The sequence below is a fragment of the Passer montanus genome, unplaced genomic scaffold (assembly GCF_014805655.1).
Source record: "Passer montanus isolate IOZ18808 unplaced genomic scaffold, ASM1480565v1 scaffold346, whole genome shotgun sequence".
Classification (NCBI taxonomy): Eukaryota; Metazoa; Chordata; class Aves; order Passeriformes; family Passeridae; genus Passer; species Passer montanus.
Genome location: NW_024368219.1, coordinates 17,590 through 36,698, shown reverse-complemented (window position 1 = coordinate 36,698; position 19,109 = coordinate 17,590). Strand labels below are relative to the sequence as shown.

Genomic DNA, 19,109 nt, shown 5'->3' with positions numbered 1-19,109 from the left:
CCAAAAATGTCACCGGGGGGGACAGAGTGAGACAGGGCACCCCAAAATGTCACCCGGGGGGACAGAGTGACACAGGGCACCCCAAAATGTCACCGGGGGGGACAGAGTGACACAGGGCACCCCAAAATGTCACCGGGGGGTTTGGGGGGGTCCCTAAAAGGACTCCTGGAGTGGGTGGGGAGCAGCCAAGGGGTGACACAGCCATGGCCACCATAAAACAGCCATGGCCACCGTGACCCAACCATGGCCACCATGGCACAACCATGGCCACCACCACCCAACCATGGCCATCACGACCCAACCACGGCCACCATGACCCAACCATGGGGGGGGAGAAGCCAAGGGGTGACACAGCCATGGCCACCATAAAACAGCCATGGCCACCGTGACCCAACCATGGCCACCATGACACAACCATGGCCACCACCACCCAACCATGGCCACCGTGACCCAATCATCGCCCCACCCAGGGCCACCATAAACCAGCCATGGCCGCCATGACCCAACCATGGCCACCATGATCCAACCATGGCCACCGTGACCCAACCATGGCCACCATGATCCAACCATGGCCACCGTGACCCAACCATGGCCACCGTGACCCAATCATGGCCACCATGACCCAACCATGGCCACCGTGACCCATCCATGGCCACCATGACCCAACCATGGCCACCATGACACAACCATGGCCACCATGACACAATCATGGCCACCACCACCCAACCATGGCCGCCATGATCCAACCATGGTCACCATGACACAATCATGGCCACCATGACCCAACCATGGCCACCGTGACCCAACCATGGCCACCATGACACAATCATGGCCACCACCACCCAACCATGGCCGCCATGATCCAACCATGGTCACCATGACACAATCATGGCCACCATGACCCAACCATGGCCACCGTGACCCAACCATGGCCACCATGACACAATCATGGCCACCACCACCCAACCATGGCCGCCATGATCCAACCATGGTCACCATGACACAATCATGGCCACCATGACCCAACCATGGCCACCGTGACCCAACCATGGCCACCATGACACAATCATGGCCACCACCACCCAACCATGGCCGCCATGATCCAACCATGGTCACCATGACACAATCATGGCCACCATGACCCAACCATGGCCACCGTGACCCAACCATGGCCACCATGACACAATCATGGCCACCACCACCCAACCATGGCCGCCATGATCCAACCATGGTCACCATGACACAATCATGGCCACCATGACCCAACCATGGCCACCGTGACCCAACCATGGCCACCATGACACAATCATGGCCACCACCACCCAACCATGGCCGCCATGATCCAACCATGGTCACCATGACACAATCATGGCCACCATGACCCAACCATGGCCACCGTGACCCAACCATGGCCACCATGACACAATCATGGCCACCACCACCCAACCATGGCCGCCATGATCCAACCATGGTCACCATGACACAATCATGGCCACCATGACCCAACCATGGCCACCGTGACCCAACCATGGCCACCATGACACAATCATGGCCACCACCACCCAACCATGGCCGCCATGATCCAACCATGGTCACCATGACACAATCATGGCCACCATGACCCAACCATGGCCACCGTGACCCAACCATGGCCACCATGACACAATCATGGCCACCACCACCCAACCATGGCCGCCATGATCCAACCATGGTCACCATGACACAATCATGGCCACCATGACCCAACCATGGCCACCGTGACCCAACCATGGCCACCATGACACAATCATGGCCACCACCACCCAACCATGGCCGCCATGATCCAACCATGGTCACCATGACACAATCATGGCCACGACAACCCAACCATGGCCACCGTGACCCAATCATGGCCACCATGACCCAACCATGGCCACCGTGACCCATCCATGGCCACCATGACCCAACCATGGCCACCATGACACAACCATGGCCACCATGACACAATCATGGCCACCACCACCCAACCATGGCCACCGTGACCCAACCATGGCCACCATGACACAATCATGGCCACCACCACCCAACCATGGCCGCCATGACCCATCCATGGCCACCATGACACAACCATGACCACTATAACCCAGCCATGGCCACCACCACTCAACCATGGCCACCACCATCCAACCATGGCCACCACGGTGTTCTTCCATGACCCACCCATGCCGACCCTAAAGTTCCTCCACATCCACCACAGGTGTCCAGCTGTGTCCAGGTGTCCCCAAATGAGGAGTTCTGGGGTGTCCCCTCCCCCCCACAACCATGGCCACCGTGACCCAATCATGGCCACCATGACCCAACCATGGCCACCGTGACCCATCCATGGCCACCATGACCCAACCATGGCCACCATGACACAACCATGGCCACCATGACACAATCATGGCCACCACCACCCACCCATGGCCGCCATGATCCAACCATGGTCACCATGACACAATCATGGCCACCATGACCCAACCATGGCCACCGTGACCCAACCATGGCCACCACCACCCAACCATGGCCACCGTGACCCAACCATGGCCACCACCACCCAACCATGGCCACCGTGACCCAATCATGGCCACCATAAAACAGCCACGGCCACCATGACCCAACCATGGCCACCATGACACAACCATGGCCACCACCACCCAACCATGGCCACCGTGACCCAACCATGGCCACCACCACCCAACCATGGCCACCAAGACCCAATCATGGCCATCGTGACCCAACCACAGCCACCATGATCCAACCACGGCCACCATGACCCAACCATGGCCACCATAAAACAGCCATGGCCGCCATGACCCAACCATGGCCACCATGATCCAACCATGGCCACCGTGACCCAACCATGGCCACCATGATCCAACCATGGCCACCACCACCCAACCATGGCCACCGTGACCCAATCATGGCCACCATAACCCATGACACAATCATGGCCACCATGACCCAACCATGGCCACCGTGACCCAACCATGGCCACCACCACCCAACCATGGCCACCGTGACCCAACCATGGCCACCATGACACAATCATGGCCACCACCACCCAACCATGGCCGCCATGACCCATCCATGGCCACCATGACACAACCATGACCACTATAACCCAGCCATGGCCACCACCACTCAACCATGGCCACCACAACCCAACCACGGCCACCACGATGCTCTTCCATGACCCACCCAAGCCCACCCTGATGTTCCTCCACATCCCCCTCAAGTTCCTCGGGGCCACCACAGGTGTCCAGCTGTGTCCAGGTGTCCCCAAATGAGGAGTTTTGGGGTGTCCCCTCCCCCCCAAAAACAGCCACAGGTGAAAATCAGTAAAACTTTTATTAACTTCCCCCCAAAAAATCTGAAATCCCCCAAAATTCGCTTCCCCTCCCCCCCAACAACCCCAAAAGTGAAAACAGCAAAATAAAGGGGGGTGGGGGAGGGGCAAAGGACCCCTCCCCCGAACCCCCAAAACCGCCACCAACGAGCGCCCCCTCCCCCACCCCCCTCCCCATCCTCATTAACGAACCTCCCCACCAGACCCCCCAAAATCGGGGGGGGTCCCCACACCTGCCCCTCCCCCACCCCTGGACTGGGGGTCACTTCTGAACTGGGGGGGGTCACCCTCGACTTGGGGGTCACCCCAAATTCAAGGGTCAGAGCCTGGTTTGGGGATCAACCCCCCAATTTAAGGGTGTCACCCCAATTTAGGGGTTCCCTCAATTTAAGGGTTTCACCCCAATTTAGGGGTCTCCCCCAATTTAAGGGTGTCACCCCAATTTAGGGGTCTCCCCCAATTTAAGGGTTTCACCCCAATTTAGGGTTCCCCCCCCAGTTTAGGGGTCAGCCCCAGTTTGGGGGTTGCCCCCTCTGAATTTTGGGGTCCAGTTCAATTCAGGGGCTCCCCCTCAATCTCGAGGGTCTCTCAAATTCCAGGGGTGACCCCAATTTAGGGGTGACCCCAAATTTAGCCATCACCACCCTTTGGTGTCACCCCAATTTCAGGGTCACCCCAACAGTCTGTGGGGGCCTGGGGGGTGACAACAGCCCCGTCGCCACCGGAACTTGGGGTTTGGGGGTGACCACCCCGATCCCATTTCCATTTGGGGGTGACAACCCCGTCACCGTTGGGAATTGGGGTCACCCTCAACGCCTGTGGGTTTAGGGCTTGACAACCCCATTTCCATGGAAATTCGGGTGTCACCCCCACGACTGTTTAGAGTTTTGGGGGGGTGCCAACCCCAACCCCATTTCAGGGTGACAATGTCGTTCATGTGTAAGTTTTGGGGTCACCCCCACAGCCTGTGGGGTTTTGGGGTGACAACAACCTCGACCCCATCAGAATTTGGGGGTTCAGGGGGTGACACCCCCAACCCCGTATCCACGTGGGGGTTTGGGGGGTGACAACCACCGCATCCCCAAATCGATTTTGGGGTCACCCCCACGGCCTGTGGGGTTTGGGGGTGACAACAACCCCGTCCCCGTATCCATGTGAGGTTTTTGGGGTGACAACAACCCCGACCCCATATCCATGTGGGGTTTTTGAGGTGAAACAACACCCCCATTCCCACATGGATCTGGGGGTCACCCCCACGGCCTGAGGGGGTTTTCGGGGGGTGCCACCCCCGTCCCCGCAGGCTGACCCTCAGTTGTCGTCGTCGCTGTCGTCGGGGCTGATGGCCGGGCTGGTGAGGCTGTAGGTGGGCGACGTGGGGCTGTAGCCGGGGGACGTGGGGCTGTACGTGGAGCCCTTGGGCGACGTGGGGCTGTAGGTGGGTGACGTGGGGCTGTACTTGGGCGACGTGGGGCTGTAGGTGGGCGAGGTGGGGCTGTACTTGGGCGACGTCGGGGTGTAGACGGGCGAGGTGGGGCTGTAGGTGGGCGAGGTGGGGCTGTACTTGGGGGACGTGGGGCTGTACTTGGGCGAGGTCGGGGTGTACTCGGGGGAGCTGGGGCTGTAGCTGGGGCTGGTCGGGGTGTACTTGGGGGACGTGGGGCTGTAGCTGGGGCTGCTGGGGCTGTAGCTGGGGCTGCTGGGGGTGTAGGTGGGCGACTGCGGGGTGTAGCGGGGGCTGGACGGGCTGTAACTGGGAGAGGTGGGGCTGTAGTTGGGCGAGGTCGGGGTGTAGTTGGGGCTGGTGGGGCTGTAACTGGGAGAGGTGGGGCTGTAACTGGGCGAGGCGGGGCTGTAACTGGGAGACGTCGGGCTGTAACTGGGAGAGGTCGGGCTGTAGCTCGGCGAGGAGGGGCTGTAACTGGGCGAGGCGGGGCTGTAACTGGGAGACGTCGGGCTGTAACTGGGAGAGGTCGGGCTGTAGCTCGGCGAGGAGGGGCTGTAACTGGGCGAGGCGGGGCTGTAACTGGGAGACGTCGGGCTGTAACTGGGAGAGGTCGGGCTGTAGCTCGGCGAGGAGGGGCTGTAACTGGGCGAGGCGGGGCTGTAACTGGGAGACGTCGGGCTGTAACTGGGAGAGGTCGGGCTGTAGCTCGGCGAGGAGGGGCTGTAACTGGGCGAGGCGGGGCTGTAACTGGGAGACGTCGGGCTGTAACTGGGAGAGGTGGGGCTGTAGCTCGGCGAGGTGGGGCTGTAACTGGGCGAGGTGGGGCTGTAACTGGGAGACGTCGGGCTGTAACTGGGCGACGTCGGGCTGTAGCTGGGCGAGGTGGGGCTGTAACTGGGGGAGGTCGGGCTGTAGCTCGGGGACGTGGGGCTGTAACTGGGAGAAGTCGGGCTGTAACTGGGCGAGGTCGGGCTGTAAACTGGGCGAGGTGGGGCTGTAACTGGGAGACGTCGGGCTGTAACTGGGCGACGTCGGGCTGTAGCTGGGCGAGGTGGGGCTGTAACTGGGGGAGGTCGGGCTGTAGCTCGGGGACGTGGGGCTGTAACTGGGAGAAGTCGGGCTGTAACTGGGCGAGGTCGGGCTGTAACTGGGAGAGGTGGGGCTGTAACTGGGCGAGGTTGGGCTGTAGTTGGGTGAGGTGGGGCTGTAACTGGGGGAGGTGGGGCTGTAACTGGGTGACGTCGGGCTGTAGCTGGGGCTCTGTGGGGTGTAGCCCCCCGGCGACCGCGGCTCGTAGGCGGGGGACGTCGGGCTGTAGCTGGGGGACATGGCCCCACCTGCGGAGAGGGAACACGGGGTCAGGAGCGTGTTGGGGGGGTGGATGGGGTGTGGTAGAGGGTCGCGAGGCCCTTTGAGGTGTTGTTTGGGTGTTGTGGGGCTGTTGTTGTTGTTGGGGTGTTGGGGGTCTCTTTGAGGTGTTGTTCGGCTGTTGGAGGTGTTGGGGGTCCCTTTGAGGTGGTGTTGGGGTGTTGTAGAGGGTTGTAAATCCCTTTGAGGTGTTGTTCAGGTGTTGTAGGGCTGTTGGTGGTCTCTTTGGGGTGTTGTTCAGGTATTGTGGAGCTGTTGGTAGTGTTGGGGTGTTGTGGGGGTGTTGGGGTTCCCTTTGAGATGTTGTTCAGGTGTTGGGAGTCCCTTTGGGGTGTTGTTCACGTGTTGTGGGGCTCAGTGAGGGGGTGTTATGGGGTGTTGTTAGTGGTTACAGGGTGTTTAGGGTGTTTTGCACTATTTGAGATTATTTTAGGGTGTTACAGGGTGTTTAGGGTGTTGTTACAGGTTCCATGGTGCTCTCTTGGAATTTTGGGTTATTTTCTGTTATTTTTGGGGTGGTTTAGGGTGTTACAGGGTGAACTGTAAGTATTTCAGGTTCTTTGAGGGGTATTTTAGGGTGTTACAGGGTGTTCGGGGTGTTTCAGTGTGTTTTGGGGTGTTGTTAGTGGTTACAGGGTGCTCTGCGGGTGTTTTGGGTTATTTATGGGGTATTCTAGGGTGTTACAGGGTGTTTAGGGTATTGTTACAGGTTACAGCGTGCTTTGTGGGTGCTTTGGGTTATTTTAGAGGTATTTTAGGGTGTTTTGGGGTGTTACAGGGTGTTTTGGGGTGTTGTTAGGTGTTACAGGGTGTTTCATGGGTATTTTGAGTTATTTTAAGGGTATTTCAGGGTGTTCAGGGTGTTTCAGTATGTTCTGGGTGTTGTTGGAGGTTGCATGGTGTCTTACAGGTATTTCTGGGATATTTTAGGGTGTTACAGGGTGTTTCAGTATGTTTTGGGGTGTTGTTAGGTGTTACAGGGTGTTTCATGGGTATTTTGGGTTATTTTAAGGGTATTTCAGGGTATTTTGGGGTGTTCAGGGTGTTTTAGTGTGTTCTGGGTGTTGTTGGAGGTTGCATGGTGTCTTACAGGTATTTCTGGGATATTTTAGGGTGTTTCAGTGTGTTTTGGGGTGTTGTTAGGTGTCACAGGGTATTTTGGGTTATTTTAAGTTATTCTGGGGTGTTTTTGGGGCTGTACTCACCGGGGGAGGGGATGTAGGGGCTGGAGGGGCCAGGTGACCCCGGCGAGCCGGGCGTGGGTGACCAGGCCGGGGAGTAGCCGGGGCTGAACCCGGAGGCGTCGGAGGCGGCGCTGGGGGAGAACCCGGCCCCGCCCGGGGTCATGCCGCTGCCTGTGGGGGAAAAGGGGTCAGGGGCACCCCAAAACCAGACCAGGACCCCAAAACACAACCTGAGACCCCAAAACCAGCCCCAAACACAACCCGGCCCCGTCCAGGGTCATGCCGCTGCCTGTGGGGGAAAAGGGGTCAGGGGCACCCCAAAACCAGCCCCAAACTCAACCCGGCCCCGCCCAGAGTCATGCCACTGCCTGTGGGGGAAAAGGGGTCAGGGGTACCCCAAAACCAGACCAGGACGCCAAAACCAGCCCCAAACACAACCTGGCCCCGTCCAGGGTCATGCCACTGCCTGTGGGGGAAAAAGGGGGTCTGGGGCACCCCAAAACCAGCCCAGGACCCCAAAACCACACCCAAACACAACCTGGGACCCCAAAACCAGCCCCAAATCCAGCCCAGGACCCCAAAACCACCCCCAAACACAACCTGGCCCCATCCTGCTCCCTGTGGGGGAAAAGGGGGTCTGCGAGACCCCTCAACATCCCCAAACTCCCCCCACAGCCATCGCAGTGCAAAACCAGCCCAGGAACCCCAAAACACAACCTGAGACCCCAAAACCAGCCCCAAACTCAACCCGGCCCCGCCCAGAGTCATGCCACTGCCTGTGGGGGAAAAGGGGTCAGGGGTACCCCAAAACCAGACCAGGACGCCAAAACCAGCCCCAAACACAACCTGGGACCCCAAAACAACCCCGAAATACAACCCAGAACCCCAAAACCAGCCTGAGACCCCAAAACCACCCCCAAACACAACCTGGCCCCGTCCAGGGCCATGCCACTGCCTGTGGGGGAAAAAGGGGGTCTGGGGCACCCCAAAACCAGCCCAGGACCCCAAAACCACCCCCAAACACAACCTGGCCCCATCCCGCTCCCTGTGGGGGAAAAGGGGGTCTGCGAGACCCCTCAACATCCCCAAACTCCCCCCACAGCCATCGCAGTGACCCCCACTTTACCCCAGACCCCTTCAAACGCCCCTCCCAGTCCCTCCCAGTTCCTCCCCGTCCCACCCAGTCCATCCCAGTCCATCCCAGTCCCTCCCAGTGCCCCACGCACCCACGCTGGGGGACCAGGCGCCGTAGGCCGGGGTGGCCCCCTGGTTCCAGGGGGTCATGGCTGGGGACATCCCCCCCATGGGGCTGGGGGCCGAGCCGAAGAACATCCCGGTGGCTGCGGAGAGAGTGGGGTCAGGGGCACCCCAAAAACGGGGGCACCCCAAAATACGGGGATATCAACATGTGGGGGACATCAAAATCTGGGAGACACCAAAATCTGGGAGACATCAACATCTTGGGGGACATCAAAATTTGGTAGAACCCTAAAATCTGAAATACATTAACATCCGAGGGACCCCAAAATCTGGGGGTGACACCAAAATCTGGGGGACATCAACATCTGGGGAACACTAAAATCTGGGGGACACCAACATGTGGGGGACCCCAAAATCTGGGGGACATCAACATATGAGAAACCCCAAAATTTGGGGGACATCACCATTGGGAGAACACCAACATCTGAGGAACCCCAAAATCTGTGGGACACCAAAATCTGAAGGACATTAACATCTGGGGGATCCCAAAATCTGGGGTGACCCCAAAACTTGGAGGTCACCATCTGGGGGATGGTGACACCAGGTGACCAGAGCTGAGAGATGGCGGTGGCCAGCGTGACATCAGAGATCTTTGTGTCACCACCACCCTTGGGGTGTCCCCAACTCCTCCCTTGTAGGATCCAGTCCTGGTGCACCCCAAAATCTGCATGGACCCCAAAATCTGCGGCTGTCCCCTCTTGCCATGGGACACCCAGAACCGGCCAATGAGCACCACGACCTTGAAGGTCTTTGTGCCACCACCTTTGGGGTGTCCCCAGCTGCTCCTGGAGGAACACGGCCACCATTCCAAGGGTGTCCCAATTTTCCCAGGGGGTGTCCCCAGGGTTCTGGGGGTGTCCCCAGGGTTTCGGGGACTCACGGCCGCCGACGCCGAGGCCGGGCAGGGCGCTGGGGATCTCCATGCCGTGCTTGCACTTCTCGGCGTCCAGCAGGAGATCGAAGCAGCCGGTGCCGGCCGGGGCCAGCTGGCCCAGCATGATGTTCTCGGACACGCCCTTCATGGGGTCGCTCTCCCCGTGGGCAGCTGCCTCCATCAGGACGTCGACCTGAGTGGGGGGAACACCCCAAAATCAGCTTCAACTTTTAAATGTCCTTCTTGAACCCCAAATCCTGTAAAATGTCCACAGAATGCCCCATTCCCAGCCCCCAAACCCCCAAACCCCATTCCCCAATTCCCATTCCCACCCCCAAATCTCTCTTCTCCAACTCCATTCCTACCCCATTCCCAGCCCCCAATTCCCATTCTCATTCCCAGCCCCATTCCTACCCCAAACCCTGTTCCCATCTGATTCCCACCCCCAATTCCTGTTCCCACTCCACTCCCACCCCCATTCCTGTTCCCAAACCCCGTTCCTGATCCTGTCCCCGCACCGTCTCCTCGAAGGAGCACTTCATGAGGGGCCCGGTGTCCTGGCAGTTCCCAAAACCCCACTCCCACCCCAATCCCCCATTCCCAAACCCTGTTCCTGATCCCGTTCCCGCACTGTCTCCTCGAAGGAGCACTTCATGAGGGGCCCGGTGTCCTGGCGGTTGACGCCATGCCGGGTGATGGCCATCAGGTGGCCCCGCGAGGTCATGGTGTCGCACAGCAGCGCCAGGTGCCGGTAGTTGACGTAGGAGCCGTCGAAGGAGATGACGTGGTAGAGCTCCCGCTCCAGCGCCTTCCGCACCGCCTCGATCCCCAGAACCTGCGGTCCCGAAAGCCGGGAGGTGGGAATCCCAAAATTCCAGGGGGTGGGAAATCCCAAAATCCAGGGATCCAGGAGTCCCAAAATCCAGGAGGTTGGGAATTCCCAAATTTCACGGGATGGGAAATCCCAAATCAGGGGGTTGGAAATTCCCGAAATCCAGGGATCCAGGAATCCCAAAATCCAGGGGGTGGGAAATCCCAAAATCCAGGGATCCACAAATCCCAAAATCCAGGGGTTGGGAATTCCCAAATCCACAGCGTGGGAAATCTCAAAATCCAGGGATCCACAAATCCCAAAATCCGGGGGGGTGCAGGGGGTGGGAAATCCCAAAATCCAAGGATCCACGAGTCCCAAAATCCGGGAGGTGGGAATCCCAAAATCCAGGGGGTGGGAAATCCCAAAATCCAAGGATCCACGAGTCCCAAAATCCGGGAGGTGGGAATCCCAAAATTCAGGGGGTGGGAAATCCCAAAATCCAAGGATCCAGGAGTCCCAAAATTCAGGAGGTGGGAATCCCAAAATCTGGGAGGTAGGAATTCCCAAAATCCAGAGATCCACAAGCTCCAAAATCCAGGAGGTGGGAAATCCCAAAATTCAGGGGATGGGAAATCCCAAATCTGGGGGTTGGAAATTCCTGAAATCCAGAGATCCATGTGTGTCCCCAGCCCAGGTGACTCATGGTGAAGATCTCCACGATGTCGTTGGAGGTGGTGCGCCATGAGGACCATGATGTCCCTCAAGCCCCAGCCCAGGTGTGTCCTCAGCCCAGGTGACTCATGGTGAAGATCTCCACGATGTCGTTGGAGGTGGTGCGCCATGAGGACCATGATGTCCCTCAAACCCCAGCCCAGGTGTGTCCTCAGCCCAGGTGACTCATGGTGAAGATCTCCACGATGTCGTTGGAGGTGGTGCGCCATGAGGACCATGATGTCCCCCAAACCCCAGCCCAGGTGTGTCCCCAGGTGACTCACAAGGACCATGTCCACCATGGAGCCCCCAGGTGTGTGTCCCTCACCCCCAGGTGTGTCCCCAGGTGTCCCCAGGTGACTCATGGTGAAGATCTCCACCATGAGGACCCAGATGTCCCTCAAACCCCAGCCCAGGTGTGTCCTCAGCCCAGGTGACTCACGCTGAAGATCTTCACGATGTCGTTGGAGGTGGTGCGCCATGAGGACCATGATGTCCCCCAAACCCCAGCCCAGGTGTGTGTCCCTCACCCCCAGGTGTGTCCCCAGGTGACTCACGGTGAAGATCTCCACCATGGAGCCCCCAGGTATGTCCCTGACCCCCAGGTGTGTCCCCAGGTGACTCACGGTGAAGATCTCCACGATGTCGTTGGAGGTGGTGCGCACGGGGTCCACGTCCTTCTCGCTCAGCACCCGCATGAGGCTGACGCCGTCGGTCTCCAGGATCCACTCCTGGAGAGCCTTGAACTCCCCGTCCTCGGTGATGATGATCTTCTTCTTGTTGTCCGTCTGCGGCAGGTGCATGTACACCTGGGCAGGTGGGGACAGGTGTCACCATGGCTGTCCCACATCTTCTAAAGGTCTTTTAGAACCTCCTGAAAGTCTCCATGGAGAACTCCTGGTGCTCCTCAAGATCTACCTGGAGATCTTGAACCCCCCGAGCACCTGGTGGTACCCAAAGACCTCCTCAGGTGGCCACAGGGACCATCCTGGATCTTCTAAAGGTCTCCTGGAACCTTCTAAAGGTCACCATGGAGCTCTCCAGGTATCTCTGAAGACCTTCCATCCCTTCATGGACCCCTCCAGGTGTCCCCAAGCCCCCCCGGGTGTCCCCAAGCCCCCCCAGGTGTCCCCACCTTGCTGATCTGCTCGATGCCCTGCAGGGTCATGTCCGTCAGCATGTTGGACTCGATGCAGCGCAGGAAGACGTCGTCGTCCATCTTGTCCACCACCTCCTCCTCCTGGGGACATGGCAGGGGACAGGTGACGCCCAGGCCATCGCGGGTGTCCCCTGAGGTGTCCCCTGAGGTGTCCCCAGGTCCCCGCCCACCTCCTGCATCTTGTTCTCGTCGCTGTTCATGATGCGGATGCGCAGCACCAGCTTCTCGGCGTTGTCGTCGTTGAAGATGCAGTTGAGGTCGTCACCAAAGCCTGGGAGGGGACACGGGGTGGGGACAGGGTCACCTCCAAGGTCACGGCACCCAAGGGACTTCCAGGGTGTCCTCAAAGATCTGCCAGGAACCCCCAAAGCTCCTCCAGGCTCACCCAGAACTTCTTAAAGAGCCCTCAGATGCCTTCAAGGGTCACCCAAGACCCTTAAAAAGATTCTCAGATGCCTTCAAAACTCATCCACGTCACCTCAAACCCCCTTCAGGTTCCCCAAAACCTCCTCAGATGCCTTCAAAGCTCATCCAGGTCACCTCAAACCCCCCTCAGGCCCCTCAAAAGCTGCTCAGACACCTTCAACCCTCATCCGGGTCACCCCAAACCCCCTTCAGCCCCCTCAAAAGCAGCTCAGATGCCCTCAAAGCTTATCCAAGTCACCTCAAACCCCCTTCAAGCCCCCCAAAACCTCCTCAGACACCCTCAAAGCTCATCCAGGTCACCCCAAACCCCCTCCAGGTCCTCCAAACCCCCCCCAAACCCCCCCGGGCCCCGTGCCCGGCGCGCCCACCGGCGTTGATCTTCTCGGCGATCTGCTCCATGGTCAGCTTGCGGTCGGTCATGTGCTTGCGGTCCAGCTCGACGCGCAGCAGCCACGGCGAGATGCGGCTGACGTCGAAGTCGGGCATCTCGTAGTAGACGTTGACCCACTCCTGGTCCTCGGCCACCACCGTGCTCTGAGGGTTGGGGTCGTAGTAGATGGCGGTGTTGGCCGTCACCTTGCGCAGCGTGGTGTGCTCCAGGCGGCACAGGATGTCCTGGGGACAGTCAGGGGACATGGGGACAGTCAGGGGACACTGGGGACATTGGGTGTGGTGTGCTCCAGGGGGCACAGGATGTCCTGGGGACATGGGGACATTGGGGACAGTCAGGGGACATTGGGGACATTGGGTGTGGTGTGCTCCAGGCGGCACAGGATGTCCTGGGGACATGGGGACATTGGGGACAGTCAGGGGACATTGGGGACATTGGGGGCGGTGTGCTCCAGGCGGCACAGGATGTCCTGGGGACATGGGGACAGTCAGGGGACACTGGGGACACTGGGGACAGTCAGGGGACATTGGGTGTGGTGTGCTCCAGGCGGCATAGGATGTCCTGGGGACGTTGGGGACATGGAGCACATGGGGACATTGGGGACATGGAGAGGACAGAAGGACATTGGGTGTGGTGTGCTCCAGGCGGCACAGGATGTCCTGGGGACAATCAGGGGACATGGGGACAGTCAGGGGACATTGGGGACATTGGGTGTGGTGTGCTCCAGGGGGCACAGGATGTCCTGGGGACAGTCAGGGGACATGGGGACAGTCAGGGGACACTGGGGACACTACGAACAATCAGAAGACATGGGGACATTGGGGACACTGAGTGTGGTGTTCCAGGTGGCACAGGATGTCCTGAGGGAACATGGACATGGGAACATAGAAGAACATTGGGGCACAGAGGGGACACAAAGCCACAGGGCCACCACGGGGACATGAAGCTATGGAACCACCATGGGGCTGAGGGGACACAAGAGGTGACACAAAGCCACAGGGCCATCACAGGGACACAAAGCCATGGAGCCACCACAGGGGCACAGGATGTCCTGGGGACATGGGGACATTGGGGACAGTCAGGGGACATTGGGGACATTGGGTGTGGTGTGCTCCAGGCGGCACAGGATGTCCTGGGGACGTTGGGGACATGGGGACAGTCAGGGGACACTGGGGACACTGGGGACAGTCAGGGGACATTGGGGACATGGAGCACATGGGGACATGGAGAGGACAGAAGGACATTGGGTGTGGTGTGCTCCAGGCGGCACAGGATGTCCTGGGGACAGTGGGGACAGTCAGGGGACACTGGGGACAGTCAGATGACATGGGGACATTGGGGACAGTCAGGGGACATTGGGTGTGGTGTGCTCCAGGTGGCACCGGATGTCCTGAGGGGACAGGGACATGGGAACATAGAAGAACATGGGGACACAGAGGGCACACAAATCCACAGGGCCACCATGGGGACACGAAGCCATGGAGCCACCACGAAGCTGTGGGGACACAGAGGTGACAAAGCCACAGGGCCATCACAGGGACACAAAGCCATGGAGCCACCACAGGGCTGTGGGGACAAGGAGGTCACACAAACCCACAGGGCCACCATGGGGACACAAAACCGCAGGGCCACCACGGGGACATGAAGCCATGGAGCCACCACAGAGCCGTGGGGACAAGGAAGTGACAAAGGCACAAGGCCACCACAGGGACATGAAGTCATGGAGCCACCACAGGGATGAGGGGACACAGAGGTGACACAAACCCACAGAGCCACCACAGGGCTGTGAGGACACAAACCCACGGGGCCACCACCAGCAGACCCCCCCAGCCGTGTCCCCAGCGTGTCCCCAGGTGCCACCTTGGCGCGCTCGGCGTCGCGGGCGCTCTGGCCCAGCAGGAACACGGTGAGCGACGGCGTCTTGGGCTTCTTGGAGATGTTGATGAGCTCCTTGAGGCGGGGCACGCCCAGGGTGACGTTCTTGGCCGACACCCCCGCGTAGTGGAAGGTGTTGAGGGTCATCTGCGTGGCCGGCTCGCCCAGGGACTGCGCGGCCAGCGCGCCCACCATCTCCCCGGGGTGGGCCTGAGGGGACACGGGGACAGCAGTGTCACAGCGGGGTCACCAAACCCCAAAGTGACCCCAAACCATCTCCCCGGGGTGGGCCTGAGGGGACACGGGGACAGCAGTGTGTCACAGCAGTGTCACAACCCCAAAGTGACCCCCAACCATCTCCCCGGGGTGGCCCTGAGGGGACACGGGGACAGCAGTGTGTCACAGCAGTGTCACAACCCCAAAGTGACCCCCAACCATCTCCCCGGGGTGGCCCTGAGGGGACACGGGGACAGCAGTGTCACAGCGGGACAGCAGTGTCACAGCAGTGTCACAGTGGGGTCACCAAACCCCAAAGTGACCCCAAACCATCTCACCAGGGTGGGCCTGAGGGGACATGGGGACAGCAGTGTGTCACAAACCCCAAGGATGACCCCAAACCCCGTGCTCACGATGGCCTGGTTGAACTTGGACTCGATCTCGCCCAGCAGCCAGTCCAAGGCTGACCCCAAACCCTGACCCCAAACCCCAAACCCTGACCCCAAATCCTGACCCCAAACCCCCGAGGATGACCCCAAATCCCACACTCACGATGGCCTGGTTGAACTTGGACTCGATCTCGCCCAGCAGCCAGTCGAAGGCTGACCCCAAACCCCAAACCCTGACCCCAAATCCTGACCCCAAACCCCCGAGGATGACCCCAAATCCCACACTCACGATGGCCTGGTTGAACTTGGACTCGATCTCGCCCAGCAGCCAGTCGAAGGCCTCCCCGCTGAGCCGGAACTCCTCCACCATGCGGCGGCTGCAGAGCGTGGAGCGCAGGTGGATGTTGAAGAGCAGCGTCGCGTTCTCCTGCGCCTGCCGGCTCAGCGGGTCCTCCCCGTTGACGATCACCAGCTTGCGGCTCAGCTCCTTCACCCCTGAGGGGACAGCACGGTCACAGGGGGTCCCAAGGACGGCCGGAACCTTCCAGAACATCCCCATGCGGCGGCTGCAGAGCGTGGAGCGCAGGTGGATGTTGAAGAGCAGCGTCGCGTTCTCCTGCGCCTGCCGGCTCAGCGGGTCCTCCCCGTTGACGATCACCAGCTTGCGGCTCAGCTCCTTCACCCCTGAGGGGACAGCACGGTCACAGGGGGTCCCAAGGACGGCCGGAACCTTCCAGAGCATCTTCAAACTCATCACGGCTTCCTGAGGGACTCCAGAACCTTCCAGAACATCCCCAAACTCATCATGGCTTCCTGAGGGACTGAAGAACCTCCAGAACCTTCCAGAGCATCTCCAAACCCATCACAGGTTTCTGAGGGACTCAAAAACCTCTGGAACTTTCCTGAGGGACCTCAAACTCATCACAGCTTCCTGAGGGACTCAAGGACCTCCAGGACCTTCCAGAGCATCTCCAAACTCATCATGGCTTCCTGAGGGACTCAAAAACCTCTGGAACTTTCCAGAGCATCTCCAAACTCATCACGCCTTCCTGAGGGACCCCAAACCTGTCACAGGTTCCTGAGGGACTCGAGAATCTCCAGAACCTTCCAGAGCTCTCTAAACCCATCACAGCTTCCTGAGGGACTCAAGGACCTCCAGGACCTTCCAGAGCATCTCCAAACTCATCATGGCTTCCTGAGGGACTCAAAAACCTCTGGAACTTTCCAGAGCATCTCCAAACTCATCACGGCTTCCTGAGGGACTCGAGGACCTCCAGAACCTTCCTGAGGGAATCCCAAACCCATCACGACTTCCTGAGGGACTGAAGAACCTTCAGAACCTTCCAGAACATCTCCAAACTCATCATGGCTTCCTGAGGGAATCAAGAACCTCCAGAACCTTCCAGAGCATCTCCAAACCCATCACGGCTTTGTGAGGGACTCAAGGATCTCCAGAACCTTCCTGAGGAACTCAAGGACCTCCAGAACCTTCCTGAGGGACTCAAGGACCTCCAGAACCTTCCAGAGCATCTCCAAACTCATCACAGCTTCCTGAGGGACCCAAGGATCTCCAGAACCTTCCTGAGGGACCCCAAACCTGTCACAGGTTCCTGAGGGACTCGAGAATCTCCAGAACCTTCCAGAGCTCTCTAAACCCATCACAGCTTCCTGAGGGACTCAAAAACCTCCAGAACCTTCCTGAGGAACTCAAGGACCTCCAGAACCTTCCTGAGGGACCCCAAACCTGTCACAACTTCTTGAGGGATTCAAGGATCTCCGGAACCTTCCAGAACATCTCCAAACCCATCACAGCTTCCTGAGGGACTCAAAAACCTCCAGAACCTTCCCGAGGGACCCCAAACCCATTACACTTTCCTGAAGGACTCAAGGACCTCCAGCACCTTCCTGAAGGATTCAAGGACCTCCAGAACCTTCCTGAGGGACCCAAGGATCTCCAGAACCTTCCTGAGGGACCCCAAACCCATCACAGCTTCCTGAGGGACTCAGGACCTCCAGAACCTTCCTGAGGGATTCAAGGATCTCCAGAACCTTCTAGAACATCTCCAAACCCATCAAAGCTTCCTGAAGGCCTCAAGGAACTCCAGAACCTTCCCGAGGGACCCCAAACCCATTACACTTTCCTGAAGGACTCAAGGACCTCCAGCACCTTCCTGAAGGATTCAAGGACCTCCAGAACCTTCCTGAGGGACCCAAGGATCTCCAGAACCTTCCTGAGGGACCCCAAACCCATCACAGCTTCCTGAGGGACTCAGGACCTCCAGAACCTTCCTGAGGGATTCAAGGATCTCCAGAACCTTCTAGAACATCTCCAAACCCATCAAAGCTTCCTGAAGGCCTCAAGGAACTCCAGAACCCTCCTGGAGAGCCCCAGAGCTCGCCCCACTCACCCTCCACCACCTTGACGGGGTGCAGGTCCGAGGGCAGCCGCGAGTTGATGTGGAAGATCTTCTGCGCGTTCCAGATCATGCGGAGCAGGTTACAGGGGAGCACCACCTGGGGGAGAGGACCCAAAAATGGGGTCAGAACCCCAAAAACGGGGGAAGAACCCAAAAAATGGGGGAGAAGAACCCCAAAAATGGGGGAGAACCCCAAAAACGGGAGAGAAGAACCCCAAAAAAGGGGTCAGAACCCCAAAAACGGGGGGTCAAAACCCCACAAATGGGATCAGCACCACCTGGGGGAGAGGACCCCAAAAATGGGGGTCAGAACCCAAAAAATGGGGGAGAACCCCAAAAACAGGAGAGAAGACCCCAAAAAAGGGGTCAGAACCCCAAAAACGGGGGGTCAAAACCCCACAAATGGGATCAGCACCCCAAAATGGGGGAAGAACCCCAAAAATAGGGAGTCAGAACCCAAAAATGGGGCAACTCAGATGGGTTTTGAGGTATCTTGGTGGGATTTTGAGGTATCTCGGATGAGTTTTGGGGTATCTTGGTGGATTTTGGGGTATCTCGGATGGGATTTTGGGGTATCTCTATGGGGTTTTGGGATATCTTGGTGGGATTTTGGGGTATCTCGGATAGGTTTTGGGGTATCTCTATGGGGTTTTGCGGGGTCAGAACCCCAAAAACGGGGGAAGAACCCAAAAAATGGGGGAGATGAACCCCAAAAATGGGGGAGAACCCCAAAAACAGGAGAGAAGACCCCAAAAAAGGGGTCAGAACCCCAAAAACGGGGGGTCAAAACACCACAAATGGGATCAGCACCACCTGGGGGAGAGGACCCCAAAAATGGGGGTCAGAACCCAAAAAATGGGGGAGAACCCCAAAAACGGGGGAGAACCCCAAGAATGCGGGAGAAGAACCCCAAAAATGGGTGAGAAGAACCCCAAAAATGAGGGAAGAACCCCAAAAACAGGGTCAGAACCCCAAAGATGGGGGTCAAAACACCACAAATGGGATCAGCACCACCTGGGGGGAGAGGACCCCAAAATCGGGGGTCAGAACCCCAAAAATGGGGGAGAACAACCTCAAAAATGGCATCAGCACCCCAAAATTGGGAGAAGAACCCCAAAAAGAGGGGTCAGAACCCCAAAAAAGGGGGAGAAGAACCCCAAAAACGGGTGTCAGAACACCACAAATGGGATCAGCACCCCAAAACAGGGGAAGAA

The 19,109-nt window shown here is 58.7% G+C and overlaps 1 protein-coding gene across 1 annotated transcript in view; it reads right to left on the bottom strand.

Annotated features, from left to right (window-relative positions):
- Positions 1–3,559: 3,559 nt before the first annotated feature.
- The window catches only part of POLR2A (RNA polymerase II subunit A), a gene marked incomplete at its 5' end in the record, with an annotated part of 33,100 nt that continues 17,550 nt past the window's right edge, over positions 3,560–19,109 (bottom strand). Inside the window, 14 exons of the mRNA XM_039715746.1 lie at positions 3,560–5,042; positions 5,316–5,790; positions 5,834–6,148; positions 7,385–7,534; positions 8,590–8,703; positions 9,504–9,690; positions 10,129–10,332; positions 11,649–11,831; positions 12,158–12,262; positions 12,352–12,452; positions 12,976–13,222; positions 14,859–15,083; positions 15,768–15,973; positions 17,887–17,992. Coding sequence (XP_039571680.1) covers positions 4,676–5,042; positions 5,316–5,790; positions 5,834–6,148; positions 7,385–7,534; positions 8,590–8,703; positions 9,504–9,690; positions 10,129–10,332; positions 11,649–11,831; positions 12,158–12,262; positions 12,352–12,452; positions 12,976–13,222; positions 14,859–15,083; positions 15,768–15,973; positions 17,887–17,992 — 2,985 coding nt within the window. The remainder of the gene's footprint in view (positions 5,043–5,315; positions 5,791–5,833; positions 6,149–7,384; positions 7,535–8,589; positions 8,704–9,503; positions 9,691–10,128; positions 10,333–11,648; positions 11,832–12,157; positions 12,263–12,351; positions 12,453–12,975; positions 13,223–14,858; positions 15,084–15,767; positions 15,974–17,886; positions 17,993–19,109) is intronic.